Source organism: Lutra lutra, chromosome 7, assembly GCF_902655055.1.
Source record: "Lutra lutra chromosome 7, mLutLut1.2, whole genome shotgun sequence".
NCBI classification, from domain to species: domain Eukaryota; kingdom Metazoa; phylum Chordata; class Mammalia; order Carnivora; family Mustelidae; genus Lutra; species Lutra lutra.
Window position 1 is genome coordinate 118,916,341 of NC_062284.1, and position 15,320 is coordinate 118,931,660.

The following is a 15,320-nucleotide window of genomic DNA, read 5'->3' on the forward strand; positions in this document are numbered from 1 at the left end:
GTAGGTAAAAAAATCTTTTGGGGGCGCCTGGGTGGCTCAGTGGGTTAAAGCCTCTGCCTTTGGCTCAGGTCATGATCCCAGGGTCCTGGGATCAAGCCCATCATCGGGCTCTCTGCAAAGCAGCGAGCCTGCTTCCCTTCCTCTTTCTCTGCCTGCCTCTCTGCCTACTTGTGATCTCTGTCTGTCAAATAAATAAATAAAATCTCAAAAAAAAAAAAACCCAAAAAAACCAAAAAAACCCCCTCTTTTGAAAAAGACCTTTCCTCGAGGGGGGAAAAAATGCTTGTCTGATGTAGACATACTTTAGGTTTTGGATCTGCTCACACTTAAATATGCTGAGTTATTTACAAATTAAAGGCAAAATACTTTTGAAAGAAAAAAAAAATCGTCATTACATCCAGCAGGTTACCAAGCTCTTTATGGTATCAGGGAGGTTAGCCTGATTAAGAGGAGTGCGGTTGAAATGCCAAGATCAGGAACGGACTTCCTGTGGAGGGCTCCTGGTTCCAGTATTAGAATTTTACTTCTCTGCCCTGCAGGCATTTGCAGAGTGCTTTTGCAATCAAGTCACAGTGTTAAAGATGGAACTCAGGAGCATTTCCTTCTATTGTTTGTCTTCCCTGGGTAACACCTGGGTCACTACAGGTTTTACATTCCATTTTGAGTGAACAGTGACACTGAAATTAGACAATCACAATACAGATGGGCCAGTTCTGAGCAATCTGCAGTGTTTTCTGAAGTGAAGGTGACTGGGACCAAACATTAATATCACGTAATACCATCCTTTTCCTTTCCAATCCGTTTAAACTAAGGAGACAGTTGGGTTGGAGATACGTCAAGAAACTGGGCTCTTGGGGCGCCTGGGTGGCTCAGTGGGTTAAGCCTCTGCCTTCGGCTCAGGTCATGATCCCAGGTCCTGGGTTCGAGCCCCACATCGGGCTTTCTGCTCAGCAGGGAGCCTGCTTCCTCATCTCTCTCTGCCTGCCTCTCTGCTTACTTGTGATTTCTCTCTGTCAAAAAAAAAAAAAAAAAAAAAAAAATCTTTAAAAAAAAAAAACTGGGCTCTTCTGCAGGCACCAGTAACACTTTTTTAAACCATCAAAGGATCTTAAGGCTCCATATTATTTATGACAAAAAGTTTTAAGTGTCTGTATGTACACTTTACATTTACATTTTACATTTAAGTTTATGTAAAAGTGGACTCAAATAAAAACATCAAGTAAACAATGGTATAGGTATTAACAGACAAAAGCCATGAAGGAGACAAGCAAATGACTGAAATTTGGCAAACCGCTGTAAGCTGTATTGCCAAGGAGGATGAAAATCTAAAGAAATTCTCCCACCAAATGCCAGCTTGGAACACTAGAGTTTCTTACAGTGTCTGAAAAGCGTTTTTGTGATGCAAATAGGTACTCCTCTTAAAGATGCTAGCTGCCCCTCTCCCCTCACCACATCAGACCCAACTGGGCAGATCTTTTCCACATTCCAGCGGCTCCTTGTAGAGTGTGCAGACCACCAGAAGGACAGAGGCCCTGTGTGGCCACTTGTGGGTAAACATGGACCCCCAATTTCAAACTCAATCATTAGTAGGTGGTAAATGGGCAGTTGGGCAGGTTACTTCACTGTGAAGACAGTTTTCTCCTCCGTAAAATGTGTTTATCATCCTTATCTCCAAGCGCTCACGCTAACAGGTACTTATTGAGCAACTACTATGTGCCTAGCACTGGGGATAAGGAGTTAATATAGAAACGGTTTCTGTCCCCGGAGTGCTTGTATTTCAGGGGGGAAAAACCAGATCAACACCAACAGAAAAACCAATCCTTCCAGACACTGGTTGCATTTTACAGGTGTATGAGAGTAACAGGAACGTCCTTTGTACGATTCTTTGAATAAGAAACATTTAAGTGAGTTCTGGAGCATGAAAAAGAACCAGCCGAATAAACGGTGGTATTCCAAGTAGAGGGAACCTAGCCTGCCAAGACCAGGAGGCGGGAACAAAGCTGTAATAACTCCTGGATTACAAAAGAGGAATTTGGGCAAGAAACACAGTAGTTCAGGATGAAGGGAGTGGGAAGGAGTAAGGTACGTGTTAAAGATCCTGAATTTCAGCCTAAGAAGTGCGGGGTAGGGGGAAGCAGCCCGGGAGGCTTTAACAAGGTGGGGCGGAATACAGTGGCCCCGATTTACTTTTCTCAAATATTATGTTCCCTAACTCCGTGAGAACGGTTTGGAGGGAGACGAACCCGTCGTGAGGCCAGACCGAAGCGGGCCGATTCCAGGTACGTGGAGGAAGCAATGACAGGGGCTACCCCTTTTGGGTTCTGACCCCAGGTCCAGCCCCCTTCGAAGCGCTCTGCGGGGAGGAAACTCCGTTCACGCTCGCACCAAGTCTATACAAAGTCCCGCGAATGACTGGCTCCGAGAACAGGGCAACCCGGCCCAGAAAGGTTCAGTGCCTGGCACAGGGTAGGCGCCCGACGCGCGCCAGCATCCCTGGCGGCGACACAGCCCACCTACCCCGTGGGGAAACCGGAGTACGAACGGAGCGCGGGGAACCCTCGCACCCACGCCCCCCGCCGCCCTCGGCTCTCTGCGACGCCTGCCGCTCGCGCCCGACAGGTTCTAAGACAGAGAAAGCCGAGGCCCAGAAGGGGACCTTCCCCAGGGTCTTTACCAGATATAGCCCGCTTCCCTCAGATTCCATCACCTCCAGTTCCACCCGGCCTCAGAATTCGCGGGACCCACGAGGCCCAGGCCGGAAGGAGCAAGCTTTCCCCGGCCAGAGTCCCGCAACCGCCGGCCACGAACCTGACACTTCCAGAGGGGTGCTACAGCCGAACTCGCTCCTGAAATTACAACAACCCACAGGTTCGCGCGCTCTTTTCCGCCGCCCGCGCCTGCGCGTGGTTTAAACCCTTCCGGCCCGGGTTCGCATTCTCCACCCCCTTGGCCCTGCCCCTTCCCTTTCCGGAACGCCCGCCGCAGGGTCCTAAGGACCGCCGGATCCTGAGGGGCTGCTGAGGGCTCCAGCATGAATGTATGGAAGAGAGGTCCCGCCCGCTCCCAGCTCTCGACTCACCGCCTGATCGCTTCTGCTAAAAGGGGGAGAGAGAAATCAAGTGTTCTCTCTCTCCTCCCTTAGTTAATGGGCGAAACTCATCCGCTTTGCAAGGAATCTCTTAGATACTTTCAGCCTCCCGGAGCTCGGGGCAGGGGGTAGTTACTTAAAGGCAGAGAGAGGATTAGCGGAGGTTCCAGGCCCCTGTGGCTTGAGACCTGTATCCTGGAGGAGCGAGCTCGCTGGAGGTGCAAAGTTGTAAAACCTGCTGTAGAATAAAAGGATAAATGATCTCCCATCACACTCAAACGGGAATACCTGTTTCTTCTTTGAAACGTTGTGTTTTTAATCTTACTGGTTTGCCAGAAAAAAGAAAGGTCTGAAATAAACTTTTGCAAAACGCAAACCTCTCCATATTCCTCGGCTTTAATAATGTTCATAATATTTATTCTCAGAGTTTCTTTCAAACTAGGCACTTCTCCCAGAGGACTTGGTGAACCAGCCTAGTGTGAACTGATTTGATTTTTTTGGAGTAGTGTTGTTGGGGGGGTCTGAAACTGACGGCCTCGGAAGAATTCTTAGATGCTTTCCGTGCAAAAATGCGGTATTAGGGGCACCTGGGTGGCTCAGTGGGTTAAGTCTCTGCCTTCGGCTCAGGTCATGATCTCAGCGTCCAGGGATCGAGCCCCGCTTGGGGCTCTCTGCTCAGCGGGGAGCCTGCTTCCTCCTCTCTCTCTGCCTGCCTCTCTGCCTGCTTGTGATCTCTCCGTCAAATAAGTAAATAAAATCTTAAAAAAAAAAAAAAAGCGGTTTTATTAAAGCGCGGGAACAGGACCTGGGGGCAGGAAGAGCTGCTGCCCCGGTATTGTGAGGAGCAGCTGAGTATATACCTTGGTGTTGGGGGACAACACCATGGGGGGTAAAGACAAGGAAGTTTCCAAAAGGACTTTCATTTGCTAAAGAAGACTCAAGGGATAAAGTAGGACTTGCTATTGTCAAGCTAAGGTTGTTTTTCCACTCTAACAAGGCATTAACAGTAAGACAGTTTGGGAGCTTCCTAGAGGAATGTTATACTCTGCCTGTATCAAGTAATTGTCAGTGGGCTGCAGGTTATAAGAACATTTAATTTTATTTACATTTCCTTCTGGCTTTCCCACATCATAAAAGTCCTAAGGACTTTACTGAGCATCTGCTTCGTTGCAGGGATATGGGGAGGACAAAACAGACCATAGTAACTACCCTGGAGGGCTGGACCCCAATGACTTGACTTGCCGATATGCACCTGAATCCTAGACTTGGCTCTTTGGTTCTTTGAATGCTTAGTTCACACGCTTTATGTTTCCTATGTTTAGCACAGCGTCATAGATAAAAATTAACAAAGTAACTTACCGCAAGGTGTGGGGGCAGGAAAATGGGAGGAACCTTGCAAGAGACAGTGAAGCAGGACCTAGGTGAGGTGTATACCAGCGGTGCGCAAGGAGTTAAAGGGATGAGAGCCGCAAAGCTGGGGGCGAGCCCAGAAGCCTCTCCGCCATAGGCTGTTTCAAGGAAACGGGCCTAAAGCCTCTGGCCAATAGAACCGCGGGATCAACGCCAGTGGCTAGCAGGCCGTCCAATTGGAGAAGACGTTGGAGTTGCCCGGCCAAGTTCAGCTTCCTCAGTTGCAGTGAGGCACTCAGAGGCAACCGGGTTCTGGCCGCGCAGGTGTTGGGTTCTGCAGTTCCTTTCGGTTGTGATGGTCGCGATGTTTTTCTCCGAGGCTGGGGCCCGGCCATGGACGTGGGAAGCCAGCCCCTCAGAACACAAGAAATGGGTGGAAGTAGGTGTCCGGAGGGCTGATTCTCGGACTCGAACTTGACCTAGGGCTCCTGTTCTGTCACCCTCCTGGGTCTCACCCAGCTCTGTTGCACTGGCGAGGACTGCGCTGTCCTTCCAAAGGCCCGTGGTTAATGACTGAGCCGAGGGCTGCACGGCTTCTCGCTCTCTGTCCGGTGTTCTGGCAACTTCCAAGTCCCTTCTTTAACCCGCTCCATAGTTTATTAATAATAATCTCTATCCAACCTTTTATCTGTCTCACCTTCCTAATTCTAGGACGGAATTTTGGGTAGAATTTATCCCAGTGGTTTAAAGAAATTAATTTGCATCAGTCTAACGATTAAGTCGTTTGCGCATTTCGGGGGTGGTGGTGGTAAGTTTTAGCACATGAAGAATTCTTGAGAAGTAAAATTAGGTTAATGCAACTCCCAATTCCGAGCTCTCCTGCACAGCTAAGTTTTGGATTTTGGAGGTATAAATTTAATATAAACGAATAATAAAAGTAATAGAACCAACGGTTTCGGTCTAACTGAAGCTATTTAATGTTCTTTAGGTATTTAAAGCATGCGATGAAGATAACAAAGGCTACCTAAGCAGAGAGGACTTTAAAGTTGCTGTCTTAATGCTGTTTGGGTACAAGCCCTCCAAGGTAGAGCTTTCTTCATCTTTTTGGGAATGGGGCAGACAATAAAAGAGTGGGTGGATTTTAAGTCAAGCGCAGTGTCTAGTTTAGGATGTTTAAAATCACTGTCTCTCAGAGCGATTTCAAAGATGTGTCCAGTGCTGAATTTTACTTTTTTTTTTTTTAAGATTTTATTTATTTATTTGGCAGAGAAAGATCACAAGTAGGCAGAGAGGCAGGAAGAGAGAGTGAGAGAGAGAAGCAGGCTCCCTGCTGAGCAAAGAGCCCCTCATGGGGCTCTTTGCTCTATCCCAAGACCCAGAGGTCATGACCTGAGCTGAAGGCAGCAGCTTAACCTACTGAGACACCCAGGCATCCTGTGAATTTTACTCTTTCTAAGAACCTAACTCAGGGATGAATTAGAGTTCATGAAGCCTTTCTCACCACCGGGCTTATGATAAATGCAAGATGCTAAGGAGGTATCAAGAGGGAAGGCTGGGAGGTGGGTATTGGTAACAGGAATTCATTTAAATTATAAAACTAATACATTTCCACAGGCAAAAAATTCAGACAGTCTGGAAAAAGTATAAAGTTGAATGTAAAATCCCTTCCTTTGCTACCAAAGAGTCCCATTCCTCAGGGCTTACCATTATTAATAATCTTTTGTGTGTGTCATTCCAGAATTTCCTATGTATAACAAACATGCCTAGCATTCTATTAAACACATAAGTGGGTACATAGTGTACCTATTTTATTTTGCTTTTTTTCACTTAGCAATGATCATAAAAGCACACATGACCACGTTTTACAAAGTGGTTTGCATAGTATTCTCTTTAGCTAGTTTTCTGTCTTCGGTCATTTAGATTACCTCCATTAATTTTCATTCCTACAAACAATGTTGTGTTGAGCATCCTTTTATATGTATATCTATACTTGTGGATGTTTATCTATGGAATAAATTCCTGGAAGTACAATTGCTAGGTACATTTGAAATTTTGTTGGATATTATTCTTCAGAAGACTTTGCACTAAGTCACTAATAAGGAGGGTCAAGCTGAGCTTCAAGGAGCAGCTTGCTTTAGGAGGACAGATTTCCTGCTCCCCTTGTTACGTTGATTCTAGAAATGGATCCCTCTTGTTAAGATGCTGAACTGGAATTAATCAGAGACAAGATCTCATCCAGCTTTAAGAAATTCAATTGCAGCCATCAAATGGAAGGCTCTGCCTGGAATGCCCTCCCTTGTTCTCTCCTTAAACCAGCTTGGTCGCTGCTATTCCTCATGCCCAGCAAAGCCAGGAACATTTGATGTCTCACTTCTCCGTCCCTCATTATGCTTAAATGTATCACAACTTCACGGCAAATAAGATCTGTTGCCACAAATATGTCCCATGAATGGACCAGGTGGGCTCAAAGTGGTTCACCTCCTAGCAAATGCTTGGTACTGAGATACTGTGTGGAGCGCGGAGAAATAGGGTGGATTCCCAGTAACTGTGGCTCTTATATTCACCTGCACTCATTTCAGCTAGAATTCTAAAACAAGTCAGCTAAATGGATCCGGCCTCTGAAGCATTGTATTTAACCTGTGTCCAGCTGGAAGGATAGCTCATTTCATTTTGCTTTTATCATCCCTGAATCTACTTAATTGGCTTTAATTTTAGAATACAAGTGAGGAACTGAATGACAAGTACAGGGATGGGATAAGACACTGTACAGTCCACGAGATTTAACAGATTTTTACTTTTATTCTCATACCTGGCTGAGGTTTTGGATTTCATTTTTTTAAAAGATTTTATTTATTTATTTGGCAGAGAGAGAGAGATCACAAGTAGGCAGAGAGGCAGGCAGAGAGAGAGGGGAAAGCAGGCTCCCCGCTGAGCAGAGAACCCGATGTGGGACTTGATCCCAGGTCCTGAGATCATGACCTGAGCTGAAGGCAGAGGGTTTAACCCACTGAGCCAGCCACCCAGGTGCCCCTTGAATTATCTGACTGCAGATCACTAAACAGTAAAGTAAAAGCAAATCATCTGTAAACCTGTCAATCATTTGTATGTGAACCTGTGTTAAATAAATGACAATGTATACCCTCTGTGAAATGTAACAGATATTTACTTTTATACTAGGTTGAGGTTTGGGGTTTTATTTATTTTTAAAGTTTTTATTTTTAATTAATCTCTGTATCCAACATGGGGCTTGAACTCACAATCGCAAGACCAAGAGCTGTGTGCTCCATCAACTGAACCAGCCAGGCACGCCTGGGATTTTATTTTTGAATATTGCTTTTGAGCAGATGAAATATTTACTGAGTGCACGACATGTAATAAATCATTTAAACACTCATGCAATGGTTTACACAATGAAATTTATGAAGTGTTCCCTTGTAATAAAATGAACACTTGCTAGTTGCTAGCGATATAAAGATGAATAGTATACAGCCCCTACTGCGAAGCAGTTCATAATTTAGTGTAGAGAGACTTATAAAACTCTGTGATAAATACTAAAATGGAGAAGAATAGGAAGAACCCAAGCGTAGGGGACAAGGAAAAGGGTTATCTAATTCTAGTGGAAAGTAGGAGCTTAGGCATCAGTTAGACTAGAAGAGCTAGCTCGCCTCCACTGATGACGAAGTATCCAGAAGCACTTTGTGGTGTTGGGAGATGTTATGCCCTGGTGATTAGATGTGGCTGGCCATAAGAGAGGGGTGTGAAACCAGGCCTGCAGCAATAGTAAATACCGCCAAGTAGGGAAACTGAGGAGCAGGCTTGGGGGAAAGTCAATGAGTTCATTGTGGGGCACATTAAGTCTGAAGAGGCTGTGGACATTCCAAGTGAAGTCACTCAGTGAACAGTGTGCTGGTGGTAACGATCTGCTCTCAGATTATGCTGCCCCTTGTAAATGCAGGAATCTGGAATCAGGTGAGGAATTGAGAGGTAAGGGCCGGAGACAGATTCAGGACACCTCTGTTTACAGGTGAGCTCAGAGTGAGTGGCGTTGCCTGAGGACAGTATGCAGCATGTACTGAGAGAGTATACCACTGGTGGGTACCAACATCTCAGGGGAAACAGGGGCTCCATGAAGAAGAGGGCAACAGGAACCCCCAGACAGGGGCAAAAGGAACCTGGAAAGTGCAGGACATGAAATCCAAAGTAGAGAAACTGTGTCAGGTGTTGCTAAGGTTCTAATTCCATAGTGTTTATTAGGCCCCGTAACCATATAGGAAAATGCTTGTATTTTAATATATAGTGAAAGCAGTTTCCCAAACCGTATAGAGGGTGTGTTCTGAAATATGTTTAAAAAGCCATAGGGGGGAAAAATGCCAACTAGGCCAAAATATTAATAGTAGTTCTTACTGGGTGACTGTTTTTAAAGATGTTCTTCATGAATTTTTTATATTTTTCATGTTTTCTACATCATGTTACTTTTATAATCAGGAAAAAAAGTTCAAAAATAAAGCCATTGAGCTCATTGCAATAATCGTTTGTATTTGTCTGAAATAGAAAGATTACCTTTTAGGTTATGCTGCATATGTGACAGCATATGATTATGTTATATATAATTGATTATATATGCTTCAGCTGTTTGGGTCAGTGGAACAGTTTGGGGGCCTTTAGAGTCTGTAGCAGATTAGCATATTGTATCTTATAGATACAGGGATATTTTTTGCTTCAATACCACTTTTTTTTTTAGTTTTTATTTAGATCCCAGTGAGTTAACACAATGTAATATTAGTTTCAGGTGTACAATGTAGTATTCAACAGTTCCATACAACACTCGGTGCTCATCACAAAACAAATGCCCTCCTTAATCCCCATCACCTGTTTCACCCTCCCCCTACCCTAGATAGAGACGGAAGAATAAAATGACTGTGCAGCTGTCCTGCGACATTACTTGTCTGCTGAAGTCAAGACAGTTGGTTTCTCATAAAATACAATCTTTCCCCATACCTGAGGAATTAAGAACTTGCACTGTGAAAACATTTGATGAAATTACATGTGTCATTCTTTCTTCTTTTCTAGATTGAAGCTGATTTCACGATGTCTTCGGTAAATCCAAATGCTTCCGGTAATACGAAACTTAAAATTAATTTTTAGACATTCATAAAGCGAAAATTAAGAACAAAAATAGTGATGGTAAAGCACATCTTCGTTTTGTTCTGTTTCAAGGAAAGAGGTTTAAGTTCTTTAATGCGTTCATAAGTACATATGTTTATTGTAGGGAAGTTTTAAACCATTGAAAACCATAAAGAAAAATCTTGGTTGTAATGTCAACAGCCAGCTGATGGTGGGGATTTTCTGATTTAGATGAACGGAAGTGGCACTCACTGAAATGGAAAGTCGGGGTGGGGAGACCTTTGAATCAGTGATGTCAGGCACTCAGGCTGTGTGAATACAGAATTCAGATAAAGCTGTGGGCTGGAGAAAGAAATTTGGGAGTCTTTGGCATGTAGATGGTTTTTGAGACCACAGGGTGGATGAGAGACCACCTAGTGAGACAGAGTGGACTGAAAATCTTAAGAACGTTAATCGCAAGAAGTCCAAGAGAGAGTTAGGAAGTGGCAGAAGATTTAGAGGGATGGAGGGGCAGGAGGAAAATCAGGGGTGTCTGATCAAAAGTGAGGAGAAGCCGATTCTCTCAAGGAAGAGGCTGTGGTCAACACAGGTGGGTAGTAACTGAATATTTATCTGTTGGAGTTGGCGACTCGATGTGTTTACTGATTTAGCAAAAGCAATGAGGGCAGAGGCCAGGCTGGAGTAGTAGAGAAGTCTTGTTGATGTGGGAAACAGAGGCAGAAGAAAATTATTAGATTTCCTTACCTACTAACAAGCCCTTGAAACAGGCAGAGTGACCCTCCTCTAGGGACTCAACTACCCTCTTCTTGAGGCTTTGCTAAGGGCAAAGGACAATCCTAGCCTGACTGACCCCTACCCCCAACCAGGATCCTGTAAGTCTACTTGAATAATTCCTTTGGAAACTTCCTATCTCTAAACCTCCAAGATAGTGTCGACAATCATTCCTAAGCCTATGGACCACAGATATACATCTAAAGGGTCTCATGAGAAGGTTTTATTACTGGTAATGAATAACCTTTTCCCCAGACAATAGCTAGCCCCTCAAGGTCCTAGAAACCTTGCTTCCAAAATTCCTTAGAGACTTATGCCATCCCTAACCCCCTCCCAACTTACAAGTATATAATAGACCGCTCCTCACATCCCCGGGGCAGCAGCTCTTCCTGCCCACGGGTCCTGTCCCCGGGCTTTAATAAACCACCATTCTGCACCAAAGATGTCTCAAGAATTCTTTCTTGGTCATCAGCTCCGGACCTCACCCCACCGAACCTCACCTATGTTCTAGAACTTCATCATTGTAGTAGGTCCAGAGTGGCTGGGCGTCGAGAGTAGTTTTGTTTTTTGCACTTAAAGATGTGTCTGAGCTTAGCAGATTGCTTTAGAAAGGAAGATGAGAGGGGCGCCTGGGTGGCTCAGTGGGTTAAAGCCTCTGCCTTCGGCTCAGGTCATGATCTCAGGGTCCTGGGATTGAGCCCCGAGTCGGGCTCTCTGCTCAGTGGGGAGCCTGCTTCCTCCTCCCTCTCTCTCTGCCTGCCTCTCTGACTACTTGTGATCTCTGCCTGTCAAATAAATAAATAAACTCTTTAAAAAAAAAAAAAAAAAAAGAAAGGAAGATGAGAGAAATGGGAATACCTGTTGGAGATAGGGTCCAGAGCATGCTTTGACTGGCTTTTTAAAAATTACCTTTTTTGGCGGGGTGGTGGTGGTGGTGGATAATTTAGAACTTACAGAAAGTTGCAAAATAAAAATGATATCGAGAAGAGCTGTATACTCTTTACCCAGATGCACTTGTTAACATCTTACCCTTTGGGCCCCTCCTACCACTGCCACCTCCTCTTACTGCACTGAACCTAAAACCCCAGCAAACTTCTTTTTTTTTTAAGATTTTATTAATTTATTAGAGAGAGAGAATAAGAGAGAGAGAGAGCCAGAGAGCACGAGAGGAGAGAGGTCAGCTGGAGAAGCAGATTCCCAGCCAAGCAGGGAGCCTGATGTGGGACTCGGTCATGGGACTCCAGGATCATGACCTGAGCCGAAGGCAGTCCCCCAGCCAACTGAGCCACCCAGGCGCCCAAACCCCAGCAAACTTACCAACTTCATAAGCTTATATTGGTACTATATTTTTAATCCAATTTACTGTTTATATTCCAGTGTCATCACTTGATCTGATAGTATCCTTAATAACATCATACCTCATTTAATACAGGAATTAGTCTTTAATGCCAAGTCTCTTTAGCCTCCTTTAAACTGGAACACTTTAAAAGGACTGTTTAAGTTTAAAAGGACTGTAAAGTTTAAAAAATTGTATAACATTGATATTTGGGACGCCTGGGTGGCTCAGTTGTTAAGCGTCTTCCTTCAGCTCAGGTTATGACACCAGGATCCTGGGATTGAGCCCTGCATCATGCTGCATCAGGCTCCCTGCTCCTCGGGGAGCAGGGAGCCTGCTTCTCTCTCTCCCACTCCCTCTGCTGGGTTCCCTGTCTTGCTGTGTCTCTATCAAATAAATCTTAAAAAAAAAAAAATAACATTGAGGGACGCCTGGGTGGCTCAGTTGGTTAAGCCGCTGCCTTCGGCTCAGGTCATGGTCCCAGGGTCCTGGGATCGAGTCCCACATCGGGCTCCTTGCTCAGTGGGGAGCCTGCTTCTCTCTCTGCCTCTGCTTGCCGCTCTGTCTACTTGTGTTCTCTCTCTCTCTCTCTCTCTCTGACAAATAAATAAATAAATAAATAAAAACATTGATATTTTTGAGGAAATAACCCAGCTCTCAGTGTTTGTTTTATAAGAATGGTCCTTGTTTTTTGTTTGCCTACTGCTTCTCTGTAATTAGGTTGAAGTTAAGCATTCTGAGCCAGAATGCTGTTTAGATGACCTGTCCCTCTCCAGATATCATGTCTGGAGGAACCTAATATCCACCTGTCTCTCGTAGATGATATTAATTTTTATCACTGATCAAGATGTTACCCAGTTTCTCCATTGTATTCTGTTTATCTTTTCTTCCTTTTCAACTAAAAAGCGGTCTGTGGAGATGCAGTGAAGACATTGCAAATATTTTGCTTCTCATCAAAATTTCCCCCTAGGGGGCTCCTGGGTGGCTCAGTGGGTTAAGCCGCTGCCTTCCGCTCCGGTCCTGATCTCAGGGTCCTGGGATCGAGTCCCGAGTCGGGCTCTCTGCTCGGCGGGGTGCCTGCTTCCCTCTCTCTCTCTCTCTCTGCCTGCCTCTCCATCTACTTGTGATCTCTCTCTGTCAAATAAATAAATAAAATCTTTAAAAAAAAAAATTTCCCCCTAGATTTGGTAACCCTGATTCTTGTCTGACCCAGTTTTTGCCAAAATGGATACAAAGCAATGATTTCTAATCCCAGTGCTTCTTCCCCCACCTTTTTTTCAAAAAGATTTATTTATTTGAAAGAGAGAGGGAGAGCATGAGTGGGAGGGGTAGAGGGAGAGAGGCTCTCGCAGTTTCTCCACTGAGCATGCAGCCTGACTTGGGACTCTTGTCACAGGACCCTAAAATCATGACCCCAACCAAAATCAAGAGTAGGATGCAGTCTGTGCCACCCAGACACCCTGCCCAGTGCTTTTTCCAGTTAACCCTTGACTATGGGCAAGAGACCTCCCTTCTTGACCAATCGTTCTGTTTATTATCAGCATGGACCGATGAATTTTATGTTTTTAATAATTTACATTCTATTAATTTAATTATTTTAGTTTTCACTTTGTCACAGACTTGGTCATTGAGTGTTTCCTTAAGCTGGCTCCTGTTTCTTTCCGACTGGTGTGGCTTTTTTTTTTTTTTTAAATCTTTTATTTTTAAAGTTTTATTTAAGTAATCTGTACATCCCATGTGGGGCTTGAACTCATGACTCCAAGATTAACAGTCGCATGCACTTCTGAATGAGCCTGCCAGGTGTCCCTAAAGATCTTTTTATTTATAAATGTTAGATTTACAAAGGAGTTTACTGGATCGTTTTGTATACAAGGTCTGGAACCACATGTGAACCATGACTCTTAGAGCAAATTATTGGCAGGAGAATGTGTTTTTAACAAACTCTCGAACTTGGTGGAATTTCCCCAGGTTTTTAATTTTTTATAAAAATTTTTATGCTTTCAGAATATTCAAATATTTCTGTAATGTTCAATTAGTTGTGACTTCTTTTTTCTTTTTTTTTAGTTTAACCCACTGAGCCACCCAGGTGCCCCTCTCCTGCATTTTCTATCGAGGATATTACATCTAGTCTCACATCCACTTCTCAATGAGATCATGAAGATGATGCTTTTCACAGCATCTTTTCCTAATAACTAATTTTAAGATATATTTCAAAAGGTTACAAAATAACTTAGTCCTCTGAGAAATTCAGGGTAAGAATGGGGGTAATGAGATCACAGTGGAGGTGCTTAGTGCCTGGCTCCAAAATTCTTGTCAAAGGACTCTCCTCAGTCTACAGTTTCCAGTCTTTTCCCTTTCTCCTCTTCCTCTTCTTTTTTTCCCCTCTTTCTTTTCTTTCTTCTTTTTTTCCCCCTCTCCTTCCTCTTCTGGTCTTGATATCAATGGCAAATGAATCTTCTCAGAGCATTGCTATCTTAAAGATTAAAGGAATAGACTTAAAGTCAGGGTACTACCTTTCCAACTAGCTTTATTTATTTTTTTTTAAAGATTTTATTTATTTATTTGAGAGAGAGAGAGACAGTGAGAGAGAGAGCACGAGCGAGGAGAAGGTCAGAGAGAGAAGCAGACTCCCTGTGGAGCTGGGACCCCGATGCGGGACTCAATCCTAGCACTCGGGGATCATGACCTGAGCCAAAGGCAGTCGTCCAACCAACTCAGCCACCCAGGCGTCCCTCCAACTAGCTTTAATTCATGTTCCCTTGAAAGGGAGACTCAAGGCCACAAGTACCCAAAGAGCAAAAAAAATCATCCTAGCAGGAAATCCCTGCCGAACTCTGATTGCTGCTAACGTAACTTTTTTCTGTTAGAACTCTTCACTGCTGAATCAATTTCAGACCATCAACTCCTTCTTTTTACTCTTTCCATATGTGAGTCACCTTTTATATCTTATTTTTTTTGTGTGCAGGAAGATGGTTTATGCACAGCTTAAATGTTTTATCAAATGGTCTCTCTTCCTAATGGTTTGACCTTGGAGAAGCACCAAAATGTTGACCTTGGCTTTCTGGAAGCTATTTATTCAAGTAATTCCATTTTTTCAAAGTTTTTGGTAGGCGTGACCTGGGAGTTCTCCAGCTATCTGTGACTCTTCTATATCCAGGCCTGGTCTCTCGCATGCCACCCTAAAGGATTCTCTGTGCAGGCCCAGTTGCTACCCAGCTTCCTGGGTGAGGTCCAGACTCACATCTGGATTGATCCTGATTTGGCAGAATCTTAACCAGGCACACGCTTCACACAGTACCGAAACCTGGATGCCCAGGTCCTACTTCGCTACTGGTCTCTCTAAAAGTCCGGTCGTTTCTGTAGATTTTCCTGGTGAAAATTAAGAGTAGTGAAAAGTGAAGTCAAAGCCATTAGAAGCAAGAGTAGAGTGTCTCCAGGAAAGACACACTGAGAGAATTTGAGGGCAGCCAGAAATAGCAAGAAAGCATTTTAATGTCTAGCAAGCAGGTATCAGCCAAAACTGTTTAGGGACTGGGAACAAGAGATCATGTTAGTGGGAGACAAAAAAATCAAGCCTCTTGTTTAAGAAGCAGCAGATCACTGTTGGGTGGTTCTAATATGTATTGTGCAACCCCTTTTAAAGGGTTGTAT

The 15,320-nt window shown here is 44.1% G+C and overlaps 2 protein-coding genes across 10 annotated transcripts in view; one reads left to right on the forward strand and one right to left on the reverse strand.

Annotated features, from left to right (window-relative positions):
• Positions 1-2,932, reverse strand: part of TDP1 (tyrosyl-DNA phosphodiesterase 1) — a 92,588-nt gene extending 89,656 nt beyond the window's left edge. The window contains exon 1 of the mRNA XM_047737984.1: positions 2,809-2,932. The gene's annotated coding sequence lies outside the window, so the exon portion shown is untranslated. The remainder of the gene's footprint in view (positions 1-2,808) is intronic.
• Positions 2,933-4,685: 1,753 nt separating this feature from the next.
• EFCAB11 (EF-hand calcium binding domain 11) overlaps positions 4,686-15,320 on the forward strand; it is a 146,837-nt gene continuing 136,202 nt past the window's right edge. For 3 of the 9 annotated variants that reach the window (XM_047738307.1, XM_047738306.1, XM_047738308.1), the window contains exons 1-3: positions 4,694-4,877; positions 5,427-5,522; positions 9,509-9,554. In XM_047738307.1, coding sequence (XP_047594263.1) covers positions 4,794-4,877; positions 5,427-5,522; positions 9,509-9,554 — 226 coding nt within the window. In that variant the 5' untranslated portion in view covers positions 4,694-4,793. Of the gene's footprint in view, positions 4,878-5,426; positions 5,523-9,508; positions 9,555-15,320 lie in introns of all 9 variants that reach the window. The other 6 variants (XM_047738311.1, XM_047738312.1, XM_047738303.1 and 3 more) reach the window with 5 other exon arrangements.